We start from the raw sequence: 24,896 nt of genomic DNA, 5'->3' as shown, positions 1-24,896 counted from the left end.
GGCGAAACCCCATCTCTACTAAAAATGCAAAGTTAGCTGGGTGTGGTGGCACATGCCTATAGTCCAAGCTACTCCGGTGGCTGAGACAGGAGAATCGCTTGAACCCAGGAGGCAGAAGCGGCAGTGAGCCGAGATTGTGCCACTGCACTCCAGCCTGGGCAAGATAGAACGAGAGTCTGTCTCAAATACATACGTGCATACATACATACATACATACACAGTATTTTTTTTCTCATACCCACTGTTCCTTTTGAAAACATTGCAAAGATTATTGTTCCCTAATCTTCTAATATTATGCCACAATTTCTTGTTTATTCTAACACTTAATTCCAAAAGCGTCTGTCTCTAATCACAGCCCCCTTTTAAACTCTGCTCAGAAAATTGCCATACTTTTTCCTTACAGTAAGACCAGTGAATAAAAGAATGGTAGATAGGTGGGATGAAGTTAGGCCTTGTGTAAAAAAAAAAAGCAGATTCTAGGCCAGGCGCAGTGGCTCACGCCTGTAATCCCAGGACTTTGGGAAGCCGAGGCAGGCGGATCACGAGGTCAGGAGATCGAGACCACGGTGAAACCCCGTCTCTACTAAAAATACAAAAAATTAGCCGGGCGTGGTGGCGGGCGCCTGTAGTCCCAGCTACTCGGAGAGGCTGAGGCAGGAGAATGGCGTGAACCCGGGAGGTGGAGCTTGCAGTGAGCCGAGATCGCGCCACTGCACTCCAGCCTGGGTGAAAGAGCAAGACTCCGTCTCAAAAAAAAAAAAAAAAAAAAAAAAGCAGATTCTATCAACACCCACTTTTTTATTTTTTTGAGAGAGTCTCGCTCTATATTAACTGGGCTGGAGTGCAGTGGTGCAATCATAGCTCATTGCAGCCTCAAACTCTTGGGCTCAAGAGATCCTCCTGCTTCAGCTTCCCAAGTACCTGGGACTACAGGCACTCACTACCATGCCTGGCTAATTTTTTTATTTTTTATAGAGACAGGGTGTTGCTATGTCCCTCAGGCTGGTCTTGAACTCTTAGCTTCAAACAGTCTTTCCACCTGGGTCTCCAAAGTGCTGGGATTACAGGTGTGAGCCACTGCCCCTGACCAACACCTGCCCTTTCACCCACAACATCCTGGGCACTGTGGGGCCTAAGGCAACGACAGGATATGTAGGAATTGTGCCCATTTTGCTTTCCTCCCATAATGCTTTTCCTCCCAGGTCTTTGGACGTGTAATTACTTGGTTTATTAATTAATAGTAGCTGTTGCTATCAAACATAATCGTATGTTCTTCCTCTGGGAAGAAAGAGCAATCTCAATAAGTGAATAGAAGAAGCTCATATAGCCTTCTCTCTCTCCTAAACAAGCAACATGTATTTATTGCAGTAAAAATCAAACAGCACAAAAATATATAGAGAAATAAACATGGCCAGGCACCGTGGCCCACACCTGTAATCTCAGCACTTTGGAAGGCCAAGACAGGCGGATCACTTGAGGTCAGGAGTTTTGAGACCAGCCTAGGCAACATGGTGAACCCCCATCTCTACTAAAAATACAAAAATATTAGTCGAGTGTGGTGGTGCGCACCTGTAATCCCAACTACTTGAGAGGCTGAAGCATGAAAATCACTTGAGCCTGGGAGATGGAAGTTGCAGTGAGCCGAGATTACACCACTGCACTCCAGCCTAGGCGACAGAGCAAGACTCTGTCTCAAAAAAAAAAAAAAGAAAAGAAAAAGAAACATTACCCTCACTTTCTTCTTCCTCTCCATTTGTCCTGTAATTTGTTATTTTGAGTTAACGAAAATGAAATAACTGCAAAATAATGGACCATTTTTAGTCATTTTATACTGATGAACACTTCGGTTTTTTCCACTTTTTTGCTATCTGCCAACAGTGCTACTTGCTCTGTCTCCCAAGCTGGAGTGCAATGGTTCAATCTCAGCTCACTGCAACCTCCACCTCCCGGGTTCAAGCAATTCTTCTGCCTCAGCCTTCCGAGTAGCTGGGATTACAGGCACCTGCCACCACACCCAGCTAATTTGTATTTTTAGTAGAGACATGGTTTTGCCATGTTGGCCACGCTGGTCTCGAACTCCTGACCTCAGGTGATCCACCCACCTCGGCCTCCCAAAGTGTTGGGATTATAGGCATGAGCCACTATGCCTGGCCCTTTTTTTTTTTTTGAGATAGAGTCTTTCCCTGTCGTTCAGGCTGGAGCGCAGTGGCGCCAGCTTGGCTCACTGCAACCTCTGTCTCCTGGGTTCAAGCAATTCTCCTGCCTCAACCTCCCGAGTAGCTGGGATTACGGGCGCCCGCCAACCATGCCTGGCTAATTTTTGTATTTTTAGTAGAGACGGGGTTTCACCGTGTTGGCCAGGCTGGTCTTGAACTCCTGGCCTCAAGTGATCTACCCACCTCAGCCTCCCAATGTGCTGGGATTACAGGTGTGAGCCACTGTGCCTGGTCTTAGTGCTTATATTTCTGTGGAAGAGATTTGAGACATTCCTAAAAGTAGTGCATTTAGTATTCCAAACATGGTAGATACTGCATAATTTCCTTCGCCAAAGGGTTATGTACTGCTATAAACAGTGTTTGAAAGATTCCCTTATCATTTCACTCTACATGTAAGTCAGTATCGTGGTTGATCTGTGTGTACTCTTTGGGGAGTTACCCAGTGCTGTTATATTTTTTAGGTATGGTGGATATTGCCCGACAGACGGTTGAATTTCTCTATGAAGAGAACGGTGGCATCCCAAGAGACCTTTATCTTCCCACCATTGAAGACATTAAAGACGAAGCAAACAAGTTCACAATTGATAAAGTTCGAAAAGGTTTTGCTTTCCTTCTTACTCCACCTTTGAAATTTCCTATGAAATGAGAGGCTGAATTTTCCTTAATGTGCACAAGCAGCTGGTGGCTCTCCTAGGGTGACTCTCCTTACTCTGACTAAGCTGACCTCTTCCACACCGCCCCATGTGAAGCCGTAGAGCAACCCTGGTGGGGCCCTTCCCACTTCCCAGAACTCAGTAGCATGAGCTGAGTGGGGCAGGCAGCTGCACAAGAAGAGAGGTAGGGCCCAGGCTCCATCTCTACTAAAAATATAGAAAATAGCTGGGCCTGGTGGTGCACGCCTATAATCCCAGCTACTCTAGAGGCTGAGGCAGGAGAATCACTTGAACCTGGGAGGCGGAGGTTGCAGTGAGCCGAGATCACACCACTGCACTCCAGCCTGGGCCACAGAGCAAGGCTCTGTCTCAAAAAACAAACAAAAAATTCTTTGCCCATTTTAAACTGGCTTATTTGTCTTTTTATTCTTCAATTGTAAGAGCTTTTACAACGTTCTATTACCTTCCAGACTGAGTTGTGTTCTTGCTTGGTTATAACAAAACTGAGGGTTCTGTTAAAGCCCGTAGAGCTATTTTATTTTATTTTATTTTATTTTATTTTATTTTATTTTATTTTATTTTTATCTGGAGAGCTATTTTAGATACTAAATGTAAGAACCCAGATGCAGTGGTACTTTTTTCTGAAAAACTTCTCCCTCTACACTCCTCAGGTCTCACAGTAGTAACCCGCTCTCCAGACAGCAATAATGTAGCCAGCAGTGCTGTTGGAACTGCTCTGCCAAAGTTTGCCATCCGAGGGATGCTGAAGACCTTTGGGCTGCATGGAGTCGTCTTAGATGTTGATTCAGTGAGTGAACAGCCATTCTGATTAATGAGCTATTTTATGTATACTAAGGCTGTCATGCCCAAATTCCCAAGTACCTTAAAAAGTGATTGTACAGATGAGTTTCTCTTCAAATCAGGGACGAAGACACGAAGCAAAAATGCTCTAATGCCAATTGACTTGCCTGAGCTTTCCTCAGGGACTCAGATCAGGGCTGGCAGTAGATGGTAGGCTGTCCAGTCTCAAAGCTGTCAGCGCCTTCAGACCACACCACCTCTACCATTATTTTCTGTTCGACATGTTCAAACTGTTCCTGCATTATATCTACCCAAGTTCCCAGGGAAAAGTCCCCATTGTCCTTGATGAATGGATGATCTGTCATTGTCATGATGGTCATACAGACACAAATCAAAGAAATAGGCTGGGCATGGGGCTCACACCTGTAATCCCAGCACTTTGGGAGGTGGAGGAAGGAGGATTACCTGAGCCCAGGAGTTCCAGACCAGCCTGGGCAACATAGCGAGACCCTGTCTCTACAAAAAATTAGCCAGTCATGGTGGGCATATCTGTAGTCCCAGCTATGTGGGAGGCTAAGGTGGGAGGATCGTTTGAGCCTAGGAGGTCAAGGCTGCAATGAGCTGTGATGGCATCAGTGTTCTCCAGCCTGGGCAACAGAGTGAGTCCCTGTCTCCAAAGAAAAAAAAAAAGAAAAAGTTTTGTCATTTTGATCAAGTCATCTCACTGATTTCTCTCAGCCTCAATTTCCCTATCTGTAAAATGAGTGTATTAAACTGGATCAGTAGTTTCCTCCTCCATTTTGCAAAGCTCTCTCCTAGGACACAGCTAGGACTTTTAGGGGAGGGGGCAGAGAAGTAACAGAGTGAGAGAGGACAAGGCCAAAGCTTTCTTTTGAAAAGAGACTCCTGTTTGAAAGCCATGACTATGTGATTCTGAGGTTGCATGCCCATCCTCGTATTTGAGAAGCTTCCTATGCAGGAAAAACTGGTGAAATAATATACAAATCAAGCCTGAGAGTCTCTGATAAAATAATAGTATCAATCACTGTATAGATATAAACTTTGGTATCTGTCTAGAGAGATACAGTGATATTAGGTTCCATTAATGCTTTGAAATTTGCCTTGAAAAAATTTACATCTTTAGGCCAGATGCGGTGGCTCATGCCTGTAATCCTAGCACTTTGGGAGGCCGAGGCAGGTGGATCACTTGAGGTCAGGAGCTTGAGACCAACCTAGCCAACATGACGAAACCCCATCTCTACCAAAAATACAAAAATTAGCTGGGCAGGGTGGCACAAACCTGTAATCCTAGCTACTTGGGAGGCCGAGGCAGGAGAATCGCTTGAACCCCAGAGGCAGAGGTTGCAGTGAGCAGAGATCATGCCATGGCACTCCAACCTGGGCAACAGAGCAAGACTCTGTCTCAAAAAAAAAACAAAAAATTACATCATCTGACTCTATTTTGTCAGAATGTAATTTAACTCATTCAATTTTTTTAGAGGGGCTATTGACTGCTGGTCACTGAGGTGAACTTTCAAATGGAAAATTCCATCAGTAGTACTGTTAACCTCCCACTGCCTTCTGATGCAAACTTCTGACTCTAAGAAAATACATTACTGATGATATTTTTGAGCAATGGAAATGTGTGAAAATGAAAAATAGAATTGTCCTTATTGTAATCATTCTGTTATTTCCAAGGTAATTTCTCTCCATTTTAATAATCCCTAAATGAAAATTGCATTGGTATTTGCATCCAAAATGCATACGTATGAGCTTACTTTTTATTTTCCTAGAAATAAAATAGAGCTATCAGACAGATTCCCTGCTTTTAAGATATTATTAACATACAAACAATGAACATAAATTTTACCTAGCAACAGTGTATGCTGGAAATATAGCACTATTCTCTTTAAATTGCTAACTTATGATTACATTGAAAATCTTTATTGTATCAATTAAAATTTTCCATCTGGTATGGAAAAACTAAAACACTCAGTACTAAGCAGATGTCTTTGAACTTAGACTAAATCAATGGCATGAAACTAGCATTTATTGCTATAGTCTGTTTATGTATAAATATATATATATTAGTCTGGTTACGTGTGTGTTTATGTGTATATTATCCTGTTCTTTTCTTTTTTATTTTGATTGAAGTTTTTTTTTTTTAAATAACTGGCTTTCGGCCTTTTTAGTGTGTCATTAATTCACATTTATATTTAAGAATTCATTTAAAATCTCTCTGATTCCTGGCTGGGCATGGTGGCTCACACCTATAATCCCAGCACTTTGGGAGGCCAAGGCAGGCGGATCACTTGAGGTGAGGAGTTTAAGACCAGCCTGGCCAACATGGTGAAACCCCATTTCCACTAAAAATACAAAAATTAGCTGGGCACAGTGGTGGGTGCCTATAGTCCCAGCTACTCGGGAGGCTGAGGCAGGATAATCTCTTGAACCTGGGAGGCAGAGACTGCAGTGTGCCGAGATCACACCACTGCACTCCAGCTTGGACGACACCGTGAGACTCCATCTCAAAAATAATAAAATAAAATCTCTCTGATTTCTGATGTTTGTTATTTTGTTATTTTCTTAGAAAAGCACATAGAACATTTATGTAGTAATAAGATTACTTATAATATGTGTTTCAAAAATGTATTGTGAATTCTCTTTCATTTGTTTTGTCTATGAAATAGCAATTAGTTACAAATTATAATACCTAAAACCTGGACTAAAAATACACACACACACGCACACACACACACACACACGCACACATGGAAAACAAAAGCAAACAACACAAACAGACATTTTCTTTTCCTATTGTAGGTGAATGAATTGGTGCAGGTAGAAACGTACCTCCGCAGTGAAGGTGTGCTGGTGCGATACTGGTATCCTATTGACATGTTGGAAAGGCCCCCAGCAGGCTACCGAAGGACTGCCACCAATGGGCTGGTCACACTGGACAATACCAACCTTCAAATTCACAGGTACAATTGGGCCCTTCTTTCTACTGGGTCACAGAAATCCACCAACTTCAGTCTACCACATGTACCATTTATCCTCGGCAAGAAAGTTTTTCCTTCAAAGCTAACACTTAGATAAGGCAGCTAATAAAGATAACAGCAAAATTGCAGGAGATGTGAAGAAAAGTCGGGGGATCTAGGGGTCAGGCACGGTAGCTCACGCCTGTAATCCCAGCACTTTGGGAAGCCCAGGTGAGCAGATCACTTGAGGTCATGAGTTCAAGACCAGCCCAGCCAACCTGGTGAAATCGCATCTCTACTAAGAATACAAAAATTAGCCGATCTTGGTGATGGGCACCTGTAATACCAGCTACTCTGGAGGCTAAGGCAGGAGAATCTATTGAACCCGGGAGACAGAGGTTGCAGTGAGCCAAGATTGTGCCACTGCACTCCAACCTGGGTAACAAAGGGAGACTACGTCTCAAAAAAAAAAAAAGTTGGGGGATCTAGAATCATCTGGCTTATGCAACATGCACCCTGCTGTGATTTGGGGGGACTGATGGGTGGCTAGAGATTGACTGACTCATTGAACTTAAGACCACCCAAACGCTGCAATGCAATCTCAAGCGGAGACGGCAAGAGGTCTTGCTGTCTAGACAGATAAGCGTATCTGGAGTTCCAGTGAGAGATGAGGCTGGAGATACACTGAACTTGGTTCAAAATTGTCAACATCACAAGAAATTGTGATGGCTAATGGATGAATAGCCATCACATTCCACACATTGGAAGAGCGTGGAGAAAGTTATGGAGAGTAAAGGAAGTCAAGAAAAGGTAAGAAGATGTCCAGGTACGGTGTAAGCTCCTTTCCCTGTGAAGCCGATCAGGTATTGCTTGAGTGCTTTCTATGTGCCTAGCACTGTGCAGGCTTCCAGAAGAGAAGAGAAGGTGTTCAAGGCATGTGCCTGCCCTCAGTGGGCTGAAACCTAAAGATCTGGCAAAGCTCCCTCATGTTCACCATTGCCAATTCCCATGAGAATTATTCCTTTCCATCTTAAAATGCCTTGCAATAATTCGGAGGAAAATATAATAATAAATGGAGTTCTCTGATAAAAATTTCCAGAAATTATTTTTCATGCAGTTCAACCATTAGCCATCACAATTTCTCATGATGTTGACAATTTTGAACCAAGTTGAGTGTATGTCCAGCTCTCATCTCTCACTGGAACTCCAGATATGCTTATCTATCTAGACGGCAAGACCTCTTGAGATAGACCGTCTCACTTGAGATTGCACTGCAGCGTTTGGGTGATCTTAAGTTCAGTGAGTCAGTCAAATTCACAAGACCAAAATAGGTCACACATGACTTTCTTAGCTTTACTTAGCAAGATACAGGACAGGAAGTAGGCATATCACAGGGCAACATCACGAATGTTTCTTCAACAGGGGTCCTCACAGTCGTCCACATAGAAGTTCAGGGGCTATTCCCTGACCCTACCTACTGACCCCACCTACATACCTACCCAAGTGTCAACCCAGGTGTGAAGGAGAAACGTCCCACGGCAGGGCTCCTGCGGCCGGTGGCTCAACAGCTCCATGTCCTTATCCAAGCTGACATCTCTTGTGGAACGCTCCACAGGCATGGCTTCCAGGGATTCCAGCAAGAGGCATGCCCAGTTACAAGCATCACCATGCTCCAGAAGCCTCGAGGCTGTGGCTTCCCACCAAGAATGTTCTTCTTCACAGTCCTCCCCATTTAGACACAGCTTGCCTGTGAGGGGTCACTAGTATCATAAGCAGTGCCTTGTGATGTTGCTGACATTCTTTGTCAGGTTTTCAGAAGAACTGACTTTAAAACCAAGGGCAGTTCTGAGGTAGACAAGGATAGGGTTTGTTGACCTTTAACTCACAAATAATCTCATAAGCCCCTAAAATTTATCGTGTGAGGTGGAATCTAAATTTTTCCCCAAAATCTCCTCTGCCGCTGGCCTCCCCATATCTGGAAGGGGCACCACGAGCCAAACTTTTTCCTCAAGAGAGCTATCAGCAAGTGCCGTTGACTATTCCAAAATATGTCCCCATCTGCACGTGTCTCCATTCCTACCTCCACCACAACAGCCCGGGCCTCGGCTTTCCTCTCCACAGCAGCTGGAGTGATCTTTTAGACACAGAAATCCCTCCTCTAATGCAGACCTTCCCATGGAGTACATTCAAACCCTGACCTGCTTCACAGAACCCCACAGGAGCCTCTGAGCTTGGCAGCCCGTTCTCTGCGGCGCTCACACAGCTAGTGTGCTTCTTCCTTAGGGATGGCCCAGAGCTCCCCCTGGCTGTCTCGTTCTGTAATTCAGATCTCAGTGAATACTCACCTCTTCAAAAAGCTCTGCCTCACCATCTAAGGTGACTGTCCAGGCGCTCTTTGTCAGGAAACTACAGTATTTTAATGCTCTCCCAGGACCTGATGTTTTTACTGCTGTTATTTTGTTTGTTTGTTAAAATTTGTTCTTGTGGGTCGGGCGCGGTGGCTTACACCTGTAATCCCAGCACTTTGGAAGGCCGAGGTGGGCGGTTCACTTGAGGCCAGAAGTTCAAAACCAGCCTGGCCAACAGGTGAAACCCTATCTCTACTAAAAATACAAAAATTAGCCAGGTCTGGTGGCACGTGCCTATGGTCCCAGCTACTCGGGAGGCAGAGGCGTGAGAATCACTTGATCCCAGGAGGCAGAGGTTGCTGGAGTCCCCAGTGCCTAAGCTAGGCCCTGACACACATTGTAGACTCAAAATAGATGCTAAAAAGGGTCCCCAAACATACATGCTTGAATATCAACATGGTATTATTAAAAGCTTTTAAAGCTTTATTTAATAAGTCTTTTGGTCATATTTTTTAGCAAACATCTTTGATCGATGAAACCTGTTGACTGCTGACTAGCAACTGAGAGAGAAGGCAAGAAAGTCCTTGTAGAGTTACAATCAACTTACAAGTGTAGGACGTTTACTCTCAGTGTTAATGCGGTGGTCTTGGTATTGGAAGACATAGGAAACATGCCATGCAGATCTGTGTGATCATTCAGTGGCTGGATTTCTGGTCCTAGCACAGATTTTCATCAAGATTGTATTCTGTGCTAAAGCACTCACAGTGGTTTTAAAGAAGACTTTGGTTAGCTAGGCTTGGTGGTGCACACCTGTAGTCCCAGCTATTTAAGTGGGAGGCTGAAGCGAGAGCATTGCTTGAGCCCGGGAGTTCAAGGCTGCAGTGAGCCGTGATTACCAGTATCCTCCAACCTGGGCAACAGAGCAAGACCTTGTCTCAAAAATTTTTTTTAATAAATAAATAAAGAGGATTTTGGAAAACAGAGGCTAGAGCAGCAGTGACTTCAGAGGCATTAGCAGTGTACAGTGTCCAAACCAGGGCTGCAGGTCAGACCCAAAACAAGCTCATAGCCAGGCGCGGTGGCTCACGCCTGTAATCTTAGCACTTTGGGAGGCTGAGGAAGGAAGATCATTTGAGCCCAGGAGTTCAAGACTAGTCTGGGAAACATAGAGAGACCCTGTCTTGGCTGGGCGCAGTGGCCCACGCCTGTAATCCCAGCACTTTGGGAGGCCGAGGTGGGCAGATCACTTGAGGTGAGGAGTTTGAGACCAGTCTACCCAACGTGGTTAAGGCCCCGTCTCTACTAAAAATACAAAAATCAGCCAGGCGTGGTGGCACACGCCTGTAATCCCAGCTACTTGGGAGGCCAAGGCAGGAGAATCACTTGAACCTGGGAGGCAGAGGTTGCAGTGAGCCGAGATCACACTACTGCACTCCAGCCTGAGTGACAGAGCAAGACTCCATCTCAAAAAAAAGAAGAGAGAGAGAGAGACCGTGTCTCTACAAAAATAAGAAAAAATTAGCTAGGAGCAGTGGCGCATGTCTGTAGTCCCAGCTACTCAAGAGGCTAAAGCTGGAAGATTGCTTGAGCCCAGGAGGTCAAGGCTGCAGTGAGCTATGATCATGCCACTGCACTCCAGTCTGGGCAACAGGACCCGTCTCAAAAAAGCCCAAGAAAACAAAACAAACAGTTCCATCCCTGGTAACTTTGGCCTATAAAGTCTGAGGTGAAAGCCAAGGGGAGAACCGTGGGGTTCTCAGCTTGCCCATTCAGTCGTTACCAGTTTTGCTGCCGTGGTCCTCATGTGCTTTGTTAACGCAGTGAACACATGGGCTTCCAAGGACGGAGGAGACAGGAGAAGTGTGTTTATTGGTCATCCTGGCATGAGAACCACACAGACTGGTGTTGATAAGGAAGAAACCACCTATGATGTAGTTTCTTAGCTGTCTTCTTTTTGTTTATCTTCACTTCACACATACACTCATCAAGTGTTCCATGTGGGGTTGTTTCTTTAATTGCCATTACACCTAAATTTGAATTATGATACACCAGCATTAAATTTAAGTAGGGTCAGTAGGAATATCAAATGACCCCTGTGGGTTCAGAGTGAGTTTGGGGCCTAGGTTTTTGTTTTTTAGAAACAGAGTCTTGCTCTGTCACCCAGGCTGGAGTGCAGTGGCAGTCATGGCCCACTGCAGCCTCCAACTACTGGGCTCAGTAGTCCTCCCACCTCAGCCTCCCAAGTAGCTGAGACTACAGGGCGATTTCTATTTTTTGTAGAGAGGGAGTCTCACTATGTTCCCCAGGCTGGTCTCAAACTCCCGACCTCAAGTAATCCTCCTGCCTTGGCCTCCCAAAGTGCTAGAATTACAGGTGTAAGCCATTGCATCTGGCCCGTAAGACGTGCTTAGGCACTAATGAGCTATTATTCAAGTTGAATGCTGATCACGTTATAAATTCATCACATAAAAAGATGCCCACAATGGTATTTTTATAATAGCTTTATTGAGATATAATTTACATACCATGCCATTCACCCATTTAAAGTACACAAGTCAGTGGTTTTTATTATATTCACAAAGTTGTCCAACCATTACCACAATCAATTTTAGAACATTTTCATCACCCCAAAAGAAACCCCATATCCATAGCAGTTACTTCCCATCCTCCTTTCCCACCATCTCCTGACAACCACCAATCTATTTTCTGTTTCTATGCATTTTCCTCTGGACAATTTACAGAAATGGAATCCAACATGTGGCCCTTTGTATCTGGTGTCTTTCACTGAGAACGTGATGTTTCAAGATTTATTCCTATTGTGGCATGTGTCAGTCTTTTTTTTTTCATTATTATGCTTTAGGTTTTAGGGTACATGTGCACAATGTGCAGGTTTGTTGCATATGTGTATCCATGTGCCATGTTGTTTTGCTGCACCCATTAACTTGTCATTTAGCATTAGGTATATCTCCTGATGCTGTCCCTCGCCCCTCCCCCCACCCCACAACCGTCCCCGGAGTGTGATGTTCCCCTTCCTGTGTCCATGAGTTCTCATTGTTCAATTCCCACCTATGAGTGAGAACATGCGGTGTTTGGTTTTTTGTCTTTGCGATAGTTTACTGAGAATGATGGTTTCCAGTTTCATCCATGTCCCTACAAAGGACATGAACTCATTTTTTTATGGCTGCATAGTATTCCATGGTGTATATGTGCCACATTTTCTCTTTTTTTTTTTTTTTTTTTTTTGAGACAGAGTCTCGCTCTGTCGCCCAGGCTGGAGCGCAGTGGCGCGATCTCGGCTCACTGCAAGCTCCGTCTCCCGGGTTCACGCCATTCTCCTGCCTCAGCCTCCCGAGTAGCTGGGACTACAGGCACCCGCCAACACGCCCGGCTAATTTTTTGTATTTTTAGTAGAGACGGAGTTTCACCGTGTTAGCCAGGATGGTCTCAATCTCCTGACCTCGTGATCCGCCCGCCTCAGCCTCCCAAAGTGCTGGGATTACAGGCTTGAGCCACCGTGCCCGGCCTCCACATTTTCTTAATCCAGTCTATCGTTGTTGGACATTTGGGTTGGTTCCAAGTCTTTGCTATTGTGAATAGTGCCGCAATAAACATACGTGTGCATGTGTCTTTATAGCAGCATGATTTATAGTCCTTTGGGTATATACCCAGTAATGGGATGGCTGGGTCAAATGGTATTTCTAGTTCAAGATCCCTGAGGAATCACCACACTGACTTCCACAATGGTGGAACTAGTTTACAGTCCCACAAACAGTGTAAAAGTGTTCCTATTTCTCCACATCCTCAGCATGTGTCAGTCTTTCATCTGTTTGATGGCTGAATAATACTCCATTGTATAGACTTACCATTGAGTTAATGGACACTTGAGTTCTTATCACTATTTGGCTATTATGAATAATGCTACTGTGAACATACATGTACAAATTTTTGTGTCGACATTTATTTTTATTTTTTTCCCTACAGTGCTTTTTTGAGCTGGGAAAAATCAAACATAACAATATAACTTAATGTGACTTTTGTTTAAAACTTAAGTGACTCCTTTAGGGTTTGGAACATCGGGCTGGAAGAGAAGCCTGAGGCAGGATCCTTTTCCTTCAGAACCTGCGGCCTGGTCCCGGTATGGGGGCCGGAGCATCAGGGCTTTGAGCATCTCACCCACCTTTTCCCTTGCAGGGAGCTGCTGCGCTGCGAGGCTGCGCTGGCCAGGCTGTACTGCCGCATGGCCCTGCTCAATATCTTCGCCCCCAAGTTGCCTCACTTGTTCACCCGCCTCTTCCACATCCCTGCCATCCGGGACATTACCCTGGAGCACCTGCAGCTGCTGTCCAATCAGCTCCTCGCACCTCCCCTCCCAGGTAAAACTTGACTTTGCTGCTGTCACTCTGGAACTCAGCACCAGGCGGGCGCTGTGCATAGTGTAGTCATTCCCCGCATGAGGGCGAGAAGTGCCTCATGGTGCGCATAGGCTCACGTGAGAAATTGCACGCAGGAACTGGGATTCTCCTGGCAGGGCTTTCTCACTCTTTGAAAAATGTAATGGATTACTCACTTGAGTCATTACTCTGTTAAGCATTCATCAAGTTTCCCAACATAATTGTGGATCAAGGAAAATTAAGTATTATTTATGAAACCGAGTCACTGTATTGTTGCTACAGACATTCTATTTGACACTAGAAAGAAAGGAAATGTTCCTGTCATCAGCGTCCTCCAAAGCAGACCTATTTGGTTCATCGTAAGTTCTGGTGAGGCTGTTCCAAAGGCCAGCCTGTGTGCCCTTGGCATGAGGGCTGTGTCTGCTCCCCAGTGAATGCCAGGTGATGAGTCTGCCCTCAGCACTGTCCAGGACTCAGGGGCCCTTTCTGTCTTCCCCTGGCATCTCAGCCTCCAGCCTGCCCCCTTGATCTCCCAGCAACTAAGATGGGAACAATACGTGAGGCAGGCAGGGGGCACCCCTCAAAGCTCACTTGCAGATAGCATTCTAGGCTCAGTCAGCATCCTAGGTAGCTGCCCTCCAGCTCACAACTGTGGGGTCCCACCCAGCCAGGGCATGTGTGCACTACATCTCTATTGGCCCATATGAGCATCTGGGGTCCACAGCCCACCCCCAAGAACTTAGATGCCCTGAAACATACCTGGAAAGCATCAAGTGTGGTGGCAGAAGCTTTCCCATGATGATCTAACAAGTTTCTCTACAGGCTGTTCCCTGAGGTACCCTGGTGGGGGCAGGCCAGGGTAGTCAGACAGGTCAGGTTCTGGGAACCCCTGGATCCAAGCAGCCCCATTTGATATATTTCATAGACCTGGGCCTCTGTGTGGATTTTATTTTAGGAAACAGTTTCACAGCTGAAAAGAAAGCAAAAGTATGAAGCCCATTGATCTCCTGGGTCCCCCTCCACCATCCTGGTACAGAGGATCTGATTGCCAGCATCTGTTATCCAGGACATCATATCCAGGATAACCCTTACATCTGGGGTTTCTGGATGGGTTATTCATTGTCTGTTACTTAGACTCTCATAGCTACTGGCTGCTTTGATTCTTGTCAATTTCTGTTTCCTTTCCGTCCCCAGACGGCACCATCAGCTCCAGCTCAATTCTCCTGGCGCAGTCTTTACAGCATTGCATCCATTCCCAGAACTGCTCCGCCACGGACCTCTTTTACCAGGGCAACTCCCAGACAGTGAGAGAGTGGCTCAACGTGGCCATCACCCGGACCCTGCACCAGGGCGAGGAGAGCCTTTTAGAGCTGACGAAACAGATCTGCTCTTTCCTGCAGGTAGAAGTCTAAAGCTCATGTTCCTGCAGTGTGGTTACCGTTTTTAACTGGGAGTCTCACTGGCTTGCTGAAAATGACTCTCCTTTCCCTTCCAAGTCCCTATTCCTCTCGATTTCCTTTTCCTAGAAGCTCTTCTGCTTTATCTCATCTGTAGCTTGCTTCCTTCCAGAGGGCTATTTAGTCGTTTGACTGATTTCCTGGGCCATGTGAGATGAGAAGATGAAATGCTGTCCCTGTGTTTAGCCTGTGGCTTTCCTTATTCAATGTCTCTTTGCAGACAGCACCAGAGCAGTTCCCCTCTGAAGAGTTCCCAATTTCCGAATCCAAAGTCAACATGGACGTGAATTTCCCCGGGGCAGCTTTTGTTGTCGTGTCTTGTAAAGAAAGTCAGTCTGGATTCCGCAAAGAGTAAGTTGCCTGTTCTCAAGAAGATGGTGATGGGGAGGGGAAAGCTAAATGAATTCTGGTGAAACTGGCCAAGGAAAAAAATTCAAATCACTGATTCTTTAATGCAAATGACTTACAGTTCTCTCCATATTTCTATGTTTGGGGAATTAGTCTATAAAGAATGATCTTCTAACGTGTGGTGGAAATGACTTGGGCCCAGTTCTCATGTAACGTCCCCTGGTGAGAAGGCAATGCTGCCTGTCCCCATGTGCGTGGCTAGACCCTGTATTAACACCCACCCATCCCTCCTTCTCAGCTCCTCTCTGTACAAGGCACCGTGGGCACGGGTGCTCGTATACGGCCTCGGCCACAAAGTGAAGCGAAATGGCCAGCTGAACCTCATCGAGGCTGCCTGTTACCCGCGGGACGCATCCCCGGCCAACACTGGGCTTGCACCTCCCCCCACCGCTGACCAGTACCCCTCTGTGGTCCTCTCCACAGACAGGGTCCACATCAAACTGGGTGAGTCTCCAGCAGCTTTTCGTGATGAGAACAGCTGGAGTCATTCTCCGCTTGCCTTCTTTTTGAAGCTATAATGAATTTTGTACCTTGCATGTTCCAATTCCTATTGATAAAGAATAGGACTTCTTGGGACTTCTTCTAGAAGAAACTGCTGCTTCTTTTAGAGGCAGTAAATTAAAAGACTTATCTTTCCTACCTAGGGAAGGCCTGGCAGATGCTGTCCAGACTACAGTGGAGATTTCCTTTCTTTTCACAAGTATGTGCTGAGATGTGTCTGTTTAGAATGATATAATCAGAGCAATCGCATCCTTACAGCTGGCTGGCTCAGGCTATGATAATCCCAGTTGCCATTCTTTCAATTCTCATTAACCAAATTCTCAACATGGCTCCCCGGGGCACTGGCCACTGTGAGCGTCTGCTCCTCAACTAACTGGAAACTCGATTGCTCTCATCTCCTGGGCATTTTTTGAAGCCTCCATCGTTTTAGAGTTAGATGAGGGCTCTGCCTCCACATGCCCTGAAGCTGTCACTGCCTGTCGTGTGTATGCACCAGGGCCCGCTGGCTCTGTGTCTGAGTATGCACAGAAAAGAAAGGAAATCCTCGTCACAGGCCTCCACTGCTCCTCCTCGGCATGCTTGACAGGAAAAGACTGACGCATGTTTGCCAGAGACAGAAAACATATGTGAACTTTTAGCCAAAATAACAGGCCTGGGCTTCTCCACAGCCCCAGTCCTTGAGACAATGCATCTTAGGGAATGAAATGAAAGGACATTTCTTCAGTGATTTGGTCATTGCTAAACAACTTTATGGTCTTTTTTATTAGAGTCTGTTTTTCATAGTATTTTTCCTCTACTAGCTGTTTTTTAAACTTTACGTTTAAAACAGAGGATCTCTGTCATTCCACAATTAGCACCATGTAAACATTCACCCCAGAGTATACAAGCCAATGTGGTTTGCTTCTGACTTGTCCAAAGCCCTCTGATGCCCTGGCTTCTGTCTGACTGGTGTTTATAGAGGGACTTCAGGGGCAGTGCAGGATGTGAGGGGGATCAAGCCTTGGACCTTCTTCCTCTCACTGTAGACAGCTTTGGTCACACGTAGGCCACGGCAGTGACAAAAGGTGATAAGATAATCAAAACCCAAGGTGCCAGTAGTCTTAAGTCTTGGGGACCCCTTGCTGGTCCACTGTAATAAGCATAATGGTCTTAGTGGGATTGCAGCCATACCAAAGGACTGATTATTTCTTTACCAAGCTGGGAATATCCCAGTGAGGCATCTTTTAAAGTGTTACTTACTTTCCCCATTCTGGTTGGTATCTAACTGAATGACAAGTGTGTGTCCTCTGTTCTCATCTCTGCCCTTTGTCCCATTTGCCAAATCCACCCCAGTAAGTGGACTCCCTGGAGGGATGGCCTCCATCTCCTTGTGTCCCTGCAGCCCACTGTCCGGAGTGTCGGGAGTTATGTGTCCTCCTCCTGGAGCAGATGAGTGGGCGGGCTCTCCAGCCCTGTTTCTACGTGCACACCCGGCAGGACCTTTTGTGAGGCTTATTTTGGTCAGGTGCTGCCAATCACCTGCTTTCTTCCTGGGTGCTTCTTGCAGGGGTGTCTCCACCTCCTGGAGCAGTCCTGGTGTTACATTCCCTGCCCCTGGAGTTCCCACTGGCTATGGCCTTCGCAGAGCAGCTGCTGTCCTGGAAATCAGAGGACAGTGAAGGGAAGTCCGAAGATGAGCCTGACACCATTCCGACATCCGTCCTCCTGCAGGTGGTGGAGCTGCTAGGTGAGGCTGCCTTCCCTGGGGATCGGAATCTAGGGTGGGGGTGGAGCTGGCATGGTGCCTGAGGAAGGAGCTTGCCAGGTGGTGTAGGGAGTGGCCACAGGTAGCCCAGGCAGCTGCAGCCTCCTTCAGATTGCTGTCGTTTGAAGTGGGCTTGGGAAATAGATCTTAAGGTACAACCTAGACTCCCAAATCCATGATTTGCCGGGTATTTTCATTATTTTGAGGATTGGAAACTAATCAGGAAAATAAGATTAATTTTATCCACTTTACTTTAAAACAGAAGTATACGCCATTATTGTAACTTTAGGGGTGAAGGGTGGTATGGAAATGAACAATGTTGCAAAATGAAAGGTTATAACTGCATAGTTCCTCAAAGGGTCAAAAAGGTTGCAAAACTCATGGAATGAGAAACATAAAAGTTGTGCATTTTACCATATGCAAATTTACCTAAACAAATTCTAAATAAATATTAAACTTTAATTAATGATATGCCTCCTTAAGTGTTTAGGGATGAAGCATACTGATGTCTACAACTTACTTTGAAATAATCAAAAACTAAGATGGGTTTGTAGATGAATAGGGGGTAGATAGATATGTAGTAGAGCAAATACAGCAGCAACATGTTTATGGTGGAATCTAGCTGGTAAGTACACAGGTATTTACTGTATAATTTCTTCAGGCTTTCTATATTTTTGAATTTTTCCATAATGTTGCAGGGAAGAAAACATTGCACACTCGGGCCAGATGCAGTGGCTCACACCTGTAATCCCAGCACTTTGGGAGGCCAAGGTGGGTGGATCACCGGAGGTCGGGAGTATGAGACTAGCCTGACCAACATGATGAAACCCTGTCTCTACTAAATACAAAAAATTGGCCGGGCATGGTGGTGCATGCCTGTAGTCCCAGCTACTCAGGAGGCTGAGGCAGGAGGATTGCTTGAACCCAGGAGGCGGAGGTTGCAGTGAGCCGAGATTGCGCCATTGCACTCCAGCCTGGTTAACAAGCGCGAAATTCCGTCTCAAAAAAACAGAAAACATTGCACACTCGGATGCCTTCAGTGCCTTCAGGGTTCAAACAGATCAGCTAAATAAGGGAAATAAAGAGGAAGTTGGCAGGGGTCTTTGGTGAGCTGGAGGCACAGAGGACACGTGTCCTGTCACCCACTGCTACAGGAGAACATGGCCCTGTTTCTGCCAGAACCGTAATTTCTTTCTTTTTTTTTTTTTTTGAGACAGAGTCTTGCTCTGTCGCCCAGGCTGGAGTGCAGTGGCGTGATATTAGCTCACTGCAAGCTCTGCCTCCCAGGTTCACACCATTCTCCTGCCTCAGCCTCCAGAGTAGCTAGGACCACAGGCGCCCGCCACCATGCCCGGCTAATTTTTTGTATTTTTAGTAGAGACGGGGTTTCACCATGTTAGCCAGGATGGTCTCGATCTCCTGACCTCGTGATCCACCCACTTCGGCCTCCCAAAGTTCTGGGATTACAGACATGAGCCGCTGTGCCCGGCCTGGAACCGTAATTTCTATTGCAAATCCAGGAATCCAAATGTTGATGTGAATTTCTCAATTTTTAAATGTTGGCAACCAAGTCAAATTCTTTCATACACCCTAGGAGGGCCGAGCGCAGTGGTTCACACCTGTAATCCAGCACTTTGAGAGGCTGAGGCAAGAGGATCGTTTGAGTTCAGGATATGAAGCAACATAGCCAGACCCTTTCTCTGCAAAAAAATAAAAAACACCCAGGGAGTGGATAGGGGGGACATAAGCAGAGAACACTGTCTGAGAATGAGTTTCAGCTCGTAGGCCATCATGTGCAATTTTGGTGAAGAATTCTCTCCAAGGTCGTCTTACATGAATGCTAAATGGTAGAGCAAGGACAACGGAGGTGACATGAATAGTTCTGGCATCTGAGGGCCTAACCCTGTGCCCCAGCGGAGAGGGGAGCATGGACACCTGTCCTCTGTGGAGGTTCTATGAGAGCCCATGTTCCAGGACAGTCACAAACTTGTTTCCAACCAGAATTCGCAAGCAGTGTCAGTCCTGAGAGAGCAGGAAGCTTGATCCTCTTGTTGGTAGCTGCTGGACTTAGTCAGCTTCAGCAGGCCCTTGGGATTCCCCTGGCCAGTGATCTTTTATCCTGTACAAGAGCCATCTGGATGTAGCAAACTGCAGTTCACTCTTTTGCAGGGTAAGGACTCAGCTGGCTCAGTGGGACGCAGGCTTTAGATGTTCATGATCCCTAATCGTGTCTCACATACGTGAGTTTTCTGTCTTTCCACTCAGATCCAGGGTACATGACTATGTGAATGTAAGATATGCATCTGGTATGAAGGAGACCTTGGCACAAACGTGTGGTCCATCTTGTGGTTCTAGACAGTGTTTCCCAAACTTCAGTCGTTATCATGCCACCATTATATGATTGTTTCCATGTCCACAAATTGTGCCTGTCAGCATTTATTTACTTACTTATTTTTTTTGAAATGGAGTCTCACTCTGTCACCCAGGCTGGAGCGCAGTGGTGCAATTTCAGCTCACTGCAACCTCCGCCTCCTGGGTTCAAGTGATTCTCCTGCCTCAGCCTCCTGAGTAGTTGGGAATACAGGCGCCTGCCACCATGCCCAGATAATTTTTTTGTATTTTTGGTAGAAACGGGATTTCACCATGTTAGCCAGGCTGATCTCAGTCTCCTGACCTCAGGTGACCCACCTGCTTTGGCCTCCCATGGTACTGGGATTGCAAGCATGAACCACTAAGCCCAGCCAGCATTATTTAACAGTTTTTATTGCAATCAACTCCTTTTTTAAAACTTAAATTTAGTTTTAAGGAAACCTTGGCTGGGCACGATGGCTCACGCCTGTAATCCCAGCACTTTGGGAGGTCAAGGCAGGTGGATCACGAGGTCAGGAGATCAAGACCATCCTGGCTAACACAGTGAAACCCTGTCTCTACTAAAAATACAAAAAATTAGCCGGGTGTGATGGCGGGTGCCTGTGGTCCCAGCTACTTGGGAGGCTGAGGCAGGAGAATGGTGTGAACCTGGGAGGCAGAGCTTGCAGTGAGCTAAGATCACGCCACTGCACTCCAGCCTGGGCGACAGAGCAAGACTCCGTCTCAGAAAAAAAAAAAAAAGAAAGGAAACCTTTACATCACTTCTCTAAATACAAAATTAGTATCTACTGGCATAATTAAAAGGTACCCATAAAAATAAATACAGGCCGAGCCTGGTATCTCACACCTGTAATCCCAGCACTTTGGGAGGCTGAGGCAAAAGGATGGCTTGAGCCCAGGAGTTCAAGACCAGCCAGGACAACACAATGAGACCTGTCTCAATCAATCAATCAGTCCATCTATCCATCCATTCATACATACATACATTCAAAGAAAATAGTTGCCATCACAAAAATCTAGCTGAATACTGTTCCCTGTCAAAGGCTCTGGGACTCTGGCCCACTTTCTCTTAAGGATGTGCCAGCCGGCCAGGCGCAGTCGCTCACACCTATAATCCCAGCACTTTGAGAGGCTGAGGTGGGCAGATCACCTGAGATCAGGAGTTCAAGACCAACCTGACCAACATGGAGGAACCCTGTCTCTACTAAAAATACAAAATTAGCCGGGTGTGGTGGTGCATGCCTGTAATCCCAGCTACTCGGGAGGCTGAGGCAGGAGAATTGCTTGAACCTGGAAGGTGGAGGTTACGGTGAGCCAAGATCATGCCATTGCCCTCCAGCCTGGGCAACAAGAGCGAAACTCCGTCTCAAAAAAACAAAAAAAAAATGCCAGCCTTGGCCAGGTGCAGTGGCTCACACCTGTAATCCCAGCACTTTGGGAGGCTGAGGCATGCGGACCACTTGAAGCCAGAAGTTCAAGACCAGCCTGGCCAACATGACGAAACCCCATCTCTGCTAAAAATATATAAATTAGCTGGGTGTGGTGGCACATGCCTGTAATTCAAGTTACTCTGGACGCTGAAGTGTGAGAATTGCTTGAACCTGGGAGGCGGAGGTTGCAGTGAGCTGAGATCGTGCCACTGCACTCCAGCCTGGGTGATAGAGACAGACTCTGTCTCAATAAACAAACAAACAAACAAAAAAAGCAGCTTAAAAAATTATTAAAGCAAGCCGGGCACAGCGCCTGTAATCCCAGTACTTTGGGAGGCTGAGGCGGGTGGATCACGAGGTAGGTCAGGAGTTCAAGACAGGCCTAGCCAAGATGGTGAAACCCCGTCTCTACTAAAAATACAAAAATGAACTGGGCGTGGTGGTAGGAGCCTGTAATCCCAGCTATGCGGGAGGCTGAGGCAGAGAATTGCTTGAACCCAGGAGTCAGAGGTTGCAGTGAGCTGAGATCACGCCACTGCACTCCAGCCTGGGTGACAGAGTGAAACTCACTCTCAAAAAAAATTATTAAAAAAATAATTTAAATTAAAAAAAAAAAAAGAATATGCCAGCTTCATGGCCAGGCATAATGGCACACACCTGTAAACCCAGTACTTTGGGAGGCTGAGGTGGGAGGATTGCTTAAGCCCAGGAGTTCAAGACCAGCCTGGGCAACGTGGCAAAACCATGAAAACTGTCTCTGCAAAAGAAAAATAATAATACAAAAATTAGCTGGGCATGGTCTCACACCCCTGTAATCCCAGCTACTCAGGAGGCTGAGGTATCACTTGAGCCTAGGAGCAACAGTGAGCTATGATTGTGCCACTGCACTCCAGCCTGGGTACAGAGCAAGACCCTGTCTCAAAAAAGAAAAATAAAATAAATAATGCCACCCTCAAAGTAAGGCATTCTTGTTGGCAAAAATCAGGACTAAAAGAGGAGTTTAAAAGGAACAATGTTTCAGTGTGTGTTTCAGTGCCGTTTGGTAAAATTGGCTTGTGTGCCCCATACTAAGCATCCAGTACTTTGGGAAACATTATTCTAGGGACTTCTCACCAACATGCTGCATAACCTTTTGCGACAAAATATGATGGTGTTTTTGCTGGCACCCTGCCATTGGGCACAAGGGTCAAAGCTGTCACCTCTGGAGCCGACCTGTCAGCTCTGAATCCCAGCTCTCATGTCTGGTAGCTGTGTGCCCTCCAGCCAGGCCTCCACCTCCCAGCCTCTGTTTCTCCATCTGTAAGAAGGGACTGAATTGCACAGTCACTGTTCACAGGGTTGTTATGAGGGTTGATTCCAGGCTCAGAACTGCGCCTGGAACATAGCCAGTGCTGCATGGTAATTACTGTTACTATTTTCATTTGCCTCAGGAAACTTCTTGTGGACCACGGACATGGCAGCCTGCGTGAAGGAGCTTGTTTTCCATCTCCTGGCAGAGCTCCTGCGCACGGTGCACACCCTGGAGCAGAGGCGGCACCCCGCTGGCTTGTCCTCCTCAATCGCCCTCCAGCTGAACCCCTGCCTGGCCATGCTGATGGCCTTGCAGTCGGAGCTCCACAAGCTGTACGACGAGGAGACGCAGAACTGGGTCTCAGGTGGCGCCTGCGTGGGCTCCGGGGGGGCGGCGGCCAGCGACCAGGGCAGGTTCTCTACGTATTTTCATGCACTCATGGAAGGGTGCCTGGCGGTGGCCGAAGTGACCCTGCCTACTAACATGAGTGTCACAGCCAGCGGGGTGACCTCAGCGACCGCCCCAAATCTCAGTGACTCGTCCTCCTCCTCCTCGTCCTCCCCAGGACAGACCCCACAGAGTCCCAGCCTCCTCTCCAAGAGGAAAAAAGTCAAGATGAAGCGGGAAAAGGCCTCCTCGTCGGGCAAGCGCCAGTCCTCCCGCACCGTGGACTCGGACCCCACCGTGCTCAGCATCGGAGGCAGCAAGCCCGAGGACATGCTGTGGTTCCACCGCGCACTCACCCTGCTCATCATCCTCCGCCACCTCACCAGGAAGGACCCACAGGGGCTGGGTGTGACGAGTGACGCCATTGCCGATGCCTGCCAGGCCCTGGTGGGCCCCACAGCCCACAGCCGCTTGCTGGTGATCTCCGGGATCCCCACCCACCTGGACGAGGGCGTAGTCAGAGGCGCCATCCGCAAGGCCTGCAACGCCCACGGCGGGGTCTTCAAAGACGAGATCTACATCCCGCTGCAGGAAGAAGACACCAAGAAACCAAAAGACAAGGCCGAGGGCGGGGACGGGAAAGTTGAGCCGGAGAAGACACTGGGCTTCCCCGGCACAGACAGCATGGAGGTCAGCACGTCCGGCAGCCTGACCCCCGCCATGAGCATCAGCGCCTCCGCCTCCACCAGCCAGGCCTCCATCTGCAGCTCCCAGGGCATCTCCCAAACCGTCAGCGACCTCTCTGTGGATCCGCTGCCTGCCGGCCTCGAGCTGCCCATCCCTCCGGGCCTGTTGGAGCCCCACGCAGTGTCCAGCCAGGAGAGCCTGGACATTTCCCTGTGCAGCACCGGCAGCCTGGGCAGCCTTGGCAGCCTGGGGGAGCCCCTGGACAATGCAGAGACGGCCTCGGTGTCGGACATGGGCTCCATGTACACAGTCCCTTCCCTGGACAACCAGCCCCTCGCCGCCCGCCCCATCAAAGGCTTCGCAGTCGTGGAGGTAACAGCTCTGAAGCCTCTGCAACCACTAAATCATGACCCATTTCAATCCCCCAAGCCTCTTTAAATCTTCCAAAGTTATTTCCTAGTAGGTAATGGTGGAGCAGTTGGGGGCTCCCTGGGGCAGCCCTTGGAATGAGCAGTGAGTCTGCTTGGGGTGACGTCTGTGAGTGACACTAAGTCCCATGTCACGAAGTAAAGGGGAGCCAGAGGGCTCAGGGCCTGGCCTTCTGCAGTGGGTGGGCGCCATCAGTGCGTTCTGACTCAGCCCCGTCGCATCTTCTTGAGTGGCCTTGGGTTCTTTTTGTTCTTTTTTGTGTTGCCATTAGCAGGAGGGATGGTTACTGAGCAGCGTGAGAATAGACTCCTGCCATTTTGTCCCAGGTGATTCTGAGTTTCACATGACCTGCATGCTAGTGAGTCATAGTTCCACTTCAGGATCCCATGTATTTCTTAGGCCTCGTTGTTTAGAAATCCTGCATCAGAGCCTTTCTGTGCTTTTGCATAACAGTACAGGTAGGGAACTGGCATGCATTACTCTCCCAGCAGGCTCTGCAAGGAGGGCTGAAGGATCAAGCAGCTGGTTTCTTTCCTGGAATCACTTCTTTGAATCCATCATCCTCCTTCGTGGAGACTTCCTCAGAGTTAGGCATGAATTTTTCCTCCCTGGGAATCAGAGTAAAGCCACAGACCTGGCCAGGGTTTAGTGACAGAGATTTCAGGTTGAGTCATTTGCTAAAAGTCACTGTTGTTGGCCTGTGGGAGAAAGTTTCCCTGGAGGTCCACCTCAATGGAGTCGGGCAGCTCTCACATCTCTCCAGACGAATAGAGGGTTTCCAGGAAAAGGTGGGAGGGAGGAG

General features: G+C 47.2%; 1 protein-coding gene across 11 annotated transcripts in view; it reads left to right on the top strand.

Annotated features, from left to right (window-relative positions):
* HECTD4 (HECT domain E3 ubiquitin protein ligase 4) overlaps nt 1-24,896 on the top strand; it is a 225,759-nt gene that overhangs the window by 178,983 nt on the left and 21,880 nt on the right. For 8 of the 11 annotated variants that reach the window (XM_030821424.1, XM_030821425.1, XM_030821423.1 and 5 more), the window contains exons 53-61: nt 2,678-2,815; nt 3,541-3,677; nt 6,494-6,654; nt 13,191-13,372; nt 14,585-14,793; nt 15,068-15,198; nt 15,494-15,699; nt 17,303-17,482; nt 22,731-24,037. In XM_030821424.1, coding sequence (XP_030677284.1) covers nt 2,678-2,815; nt 3,541-3,677; nt 6,494-6,654; nt 13,191-13,372; nt 14,585-14,793; nt 15,068-15,198; nt 15,494-15,699; nt 17,303-17,482; nt 22,731-24,037 — 2,651 coding nt within the window. The remainder of the gene's footprint in view (nt 1-2,677; nt 2,816-3,540; nt 3,678-6,493; nt 6,655-13,190; nt 13,373-14,584; nt 14,794-15,067; nt 15,199-15,493; nt 15,700-17,302; nt 17,483-22,730; nt 24,038-24,896) is intronic. The other 3 variants (XM_030821429.1, XM_030821426.1, XM_030821420.1) reach the window with 1 other exon arrangement.

The sequence above is a fragment of the Nomascus leucogenys genome, chromosome 10 (assembly GCF_006542625.1).
Source record: "Nomascus leucogenys isolate Asia chromosome 10, Asia_NLE_v1, whole genome shotgun sequence".
NCBI lineage: Eukaryota > Metazoa > Chordata > Mammalia > Primates > Hylobatidae > Nomascus > Nomascus leucogenys.
The sequence above is the reverse complement of the archived record's forward strand: the minus strand, read 5'-3'. Positions and strand labels throughout refer to the sequence as shown.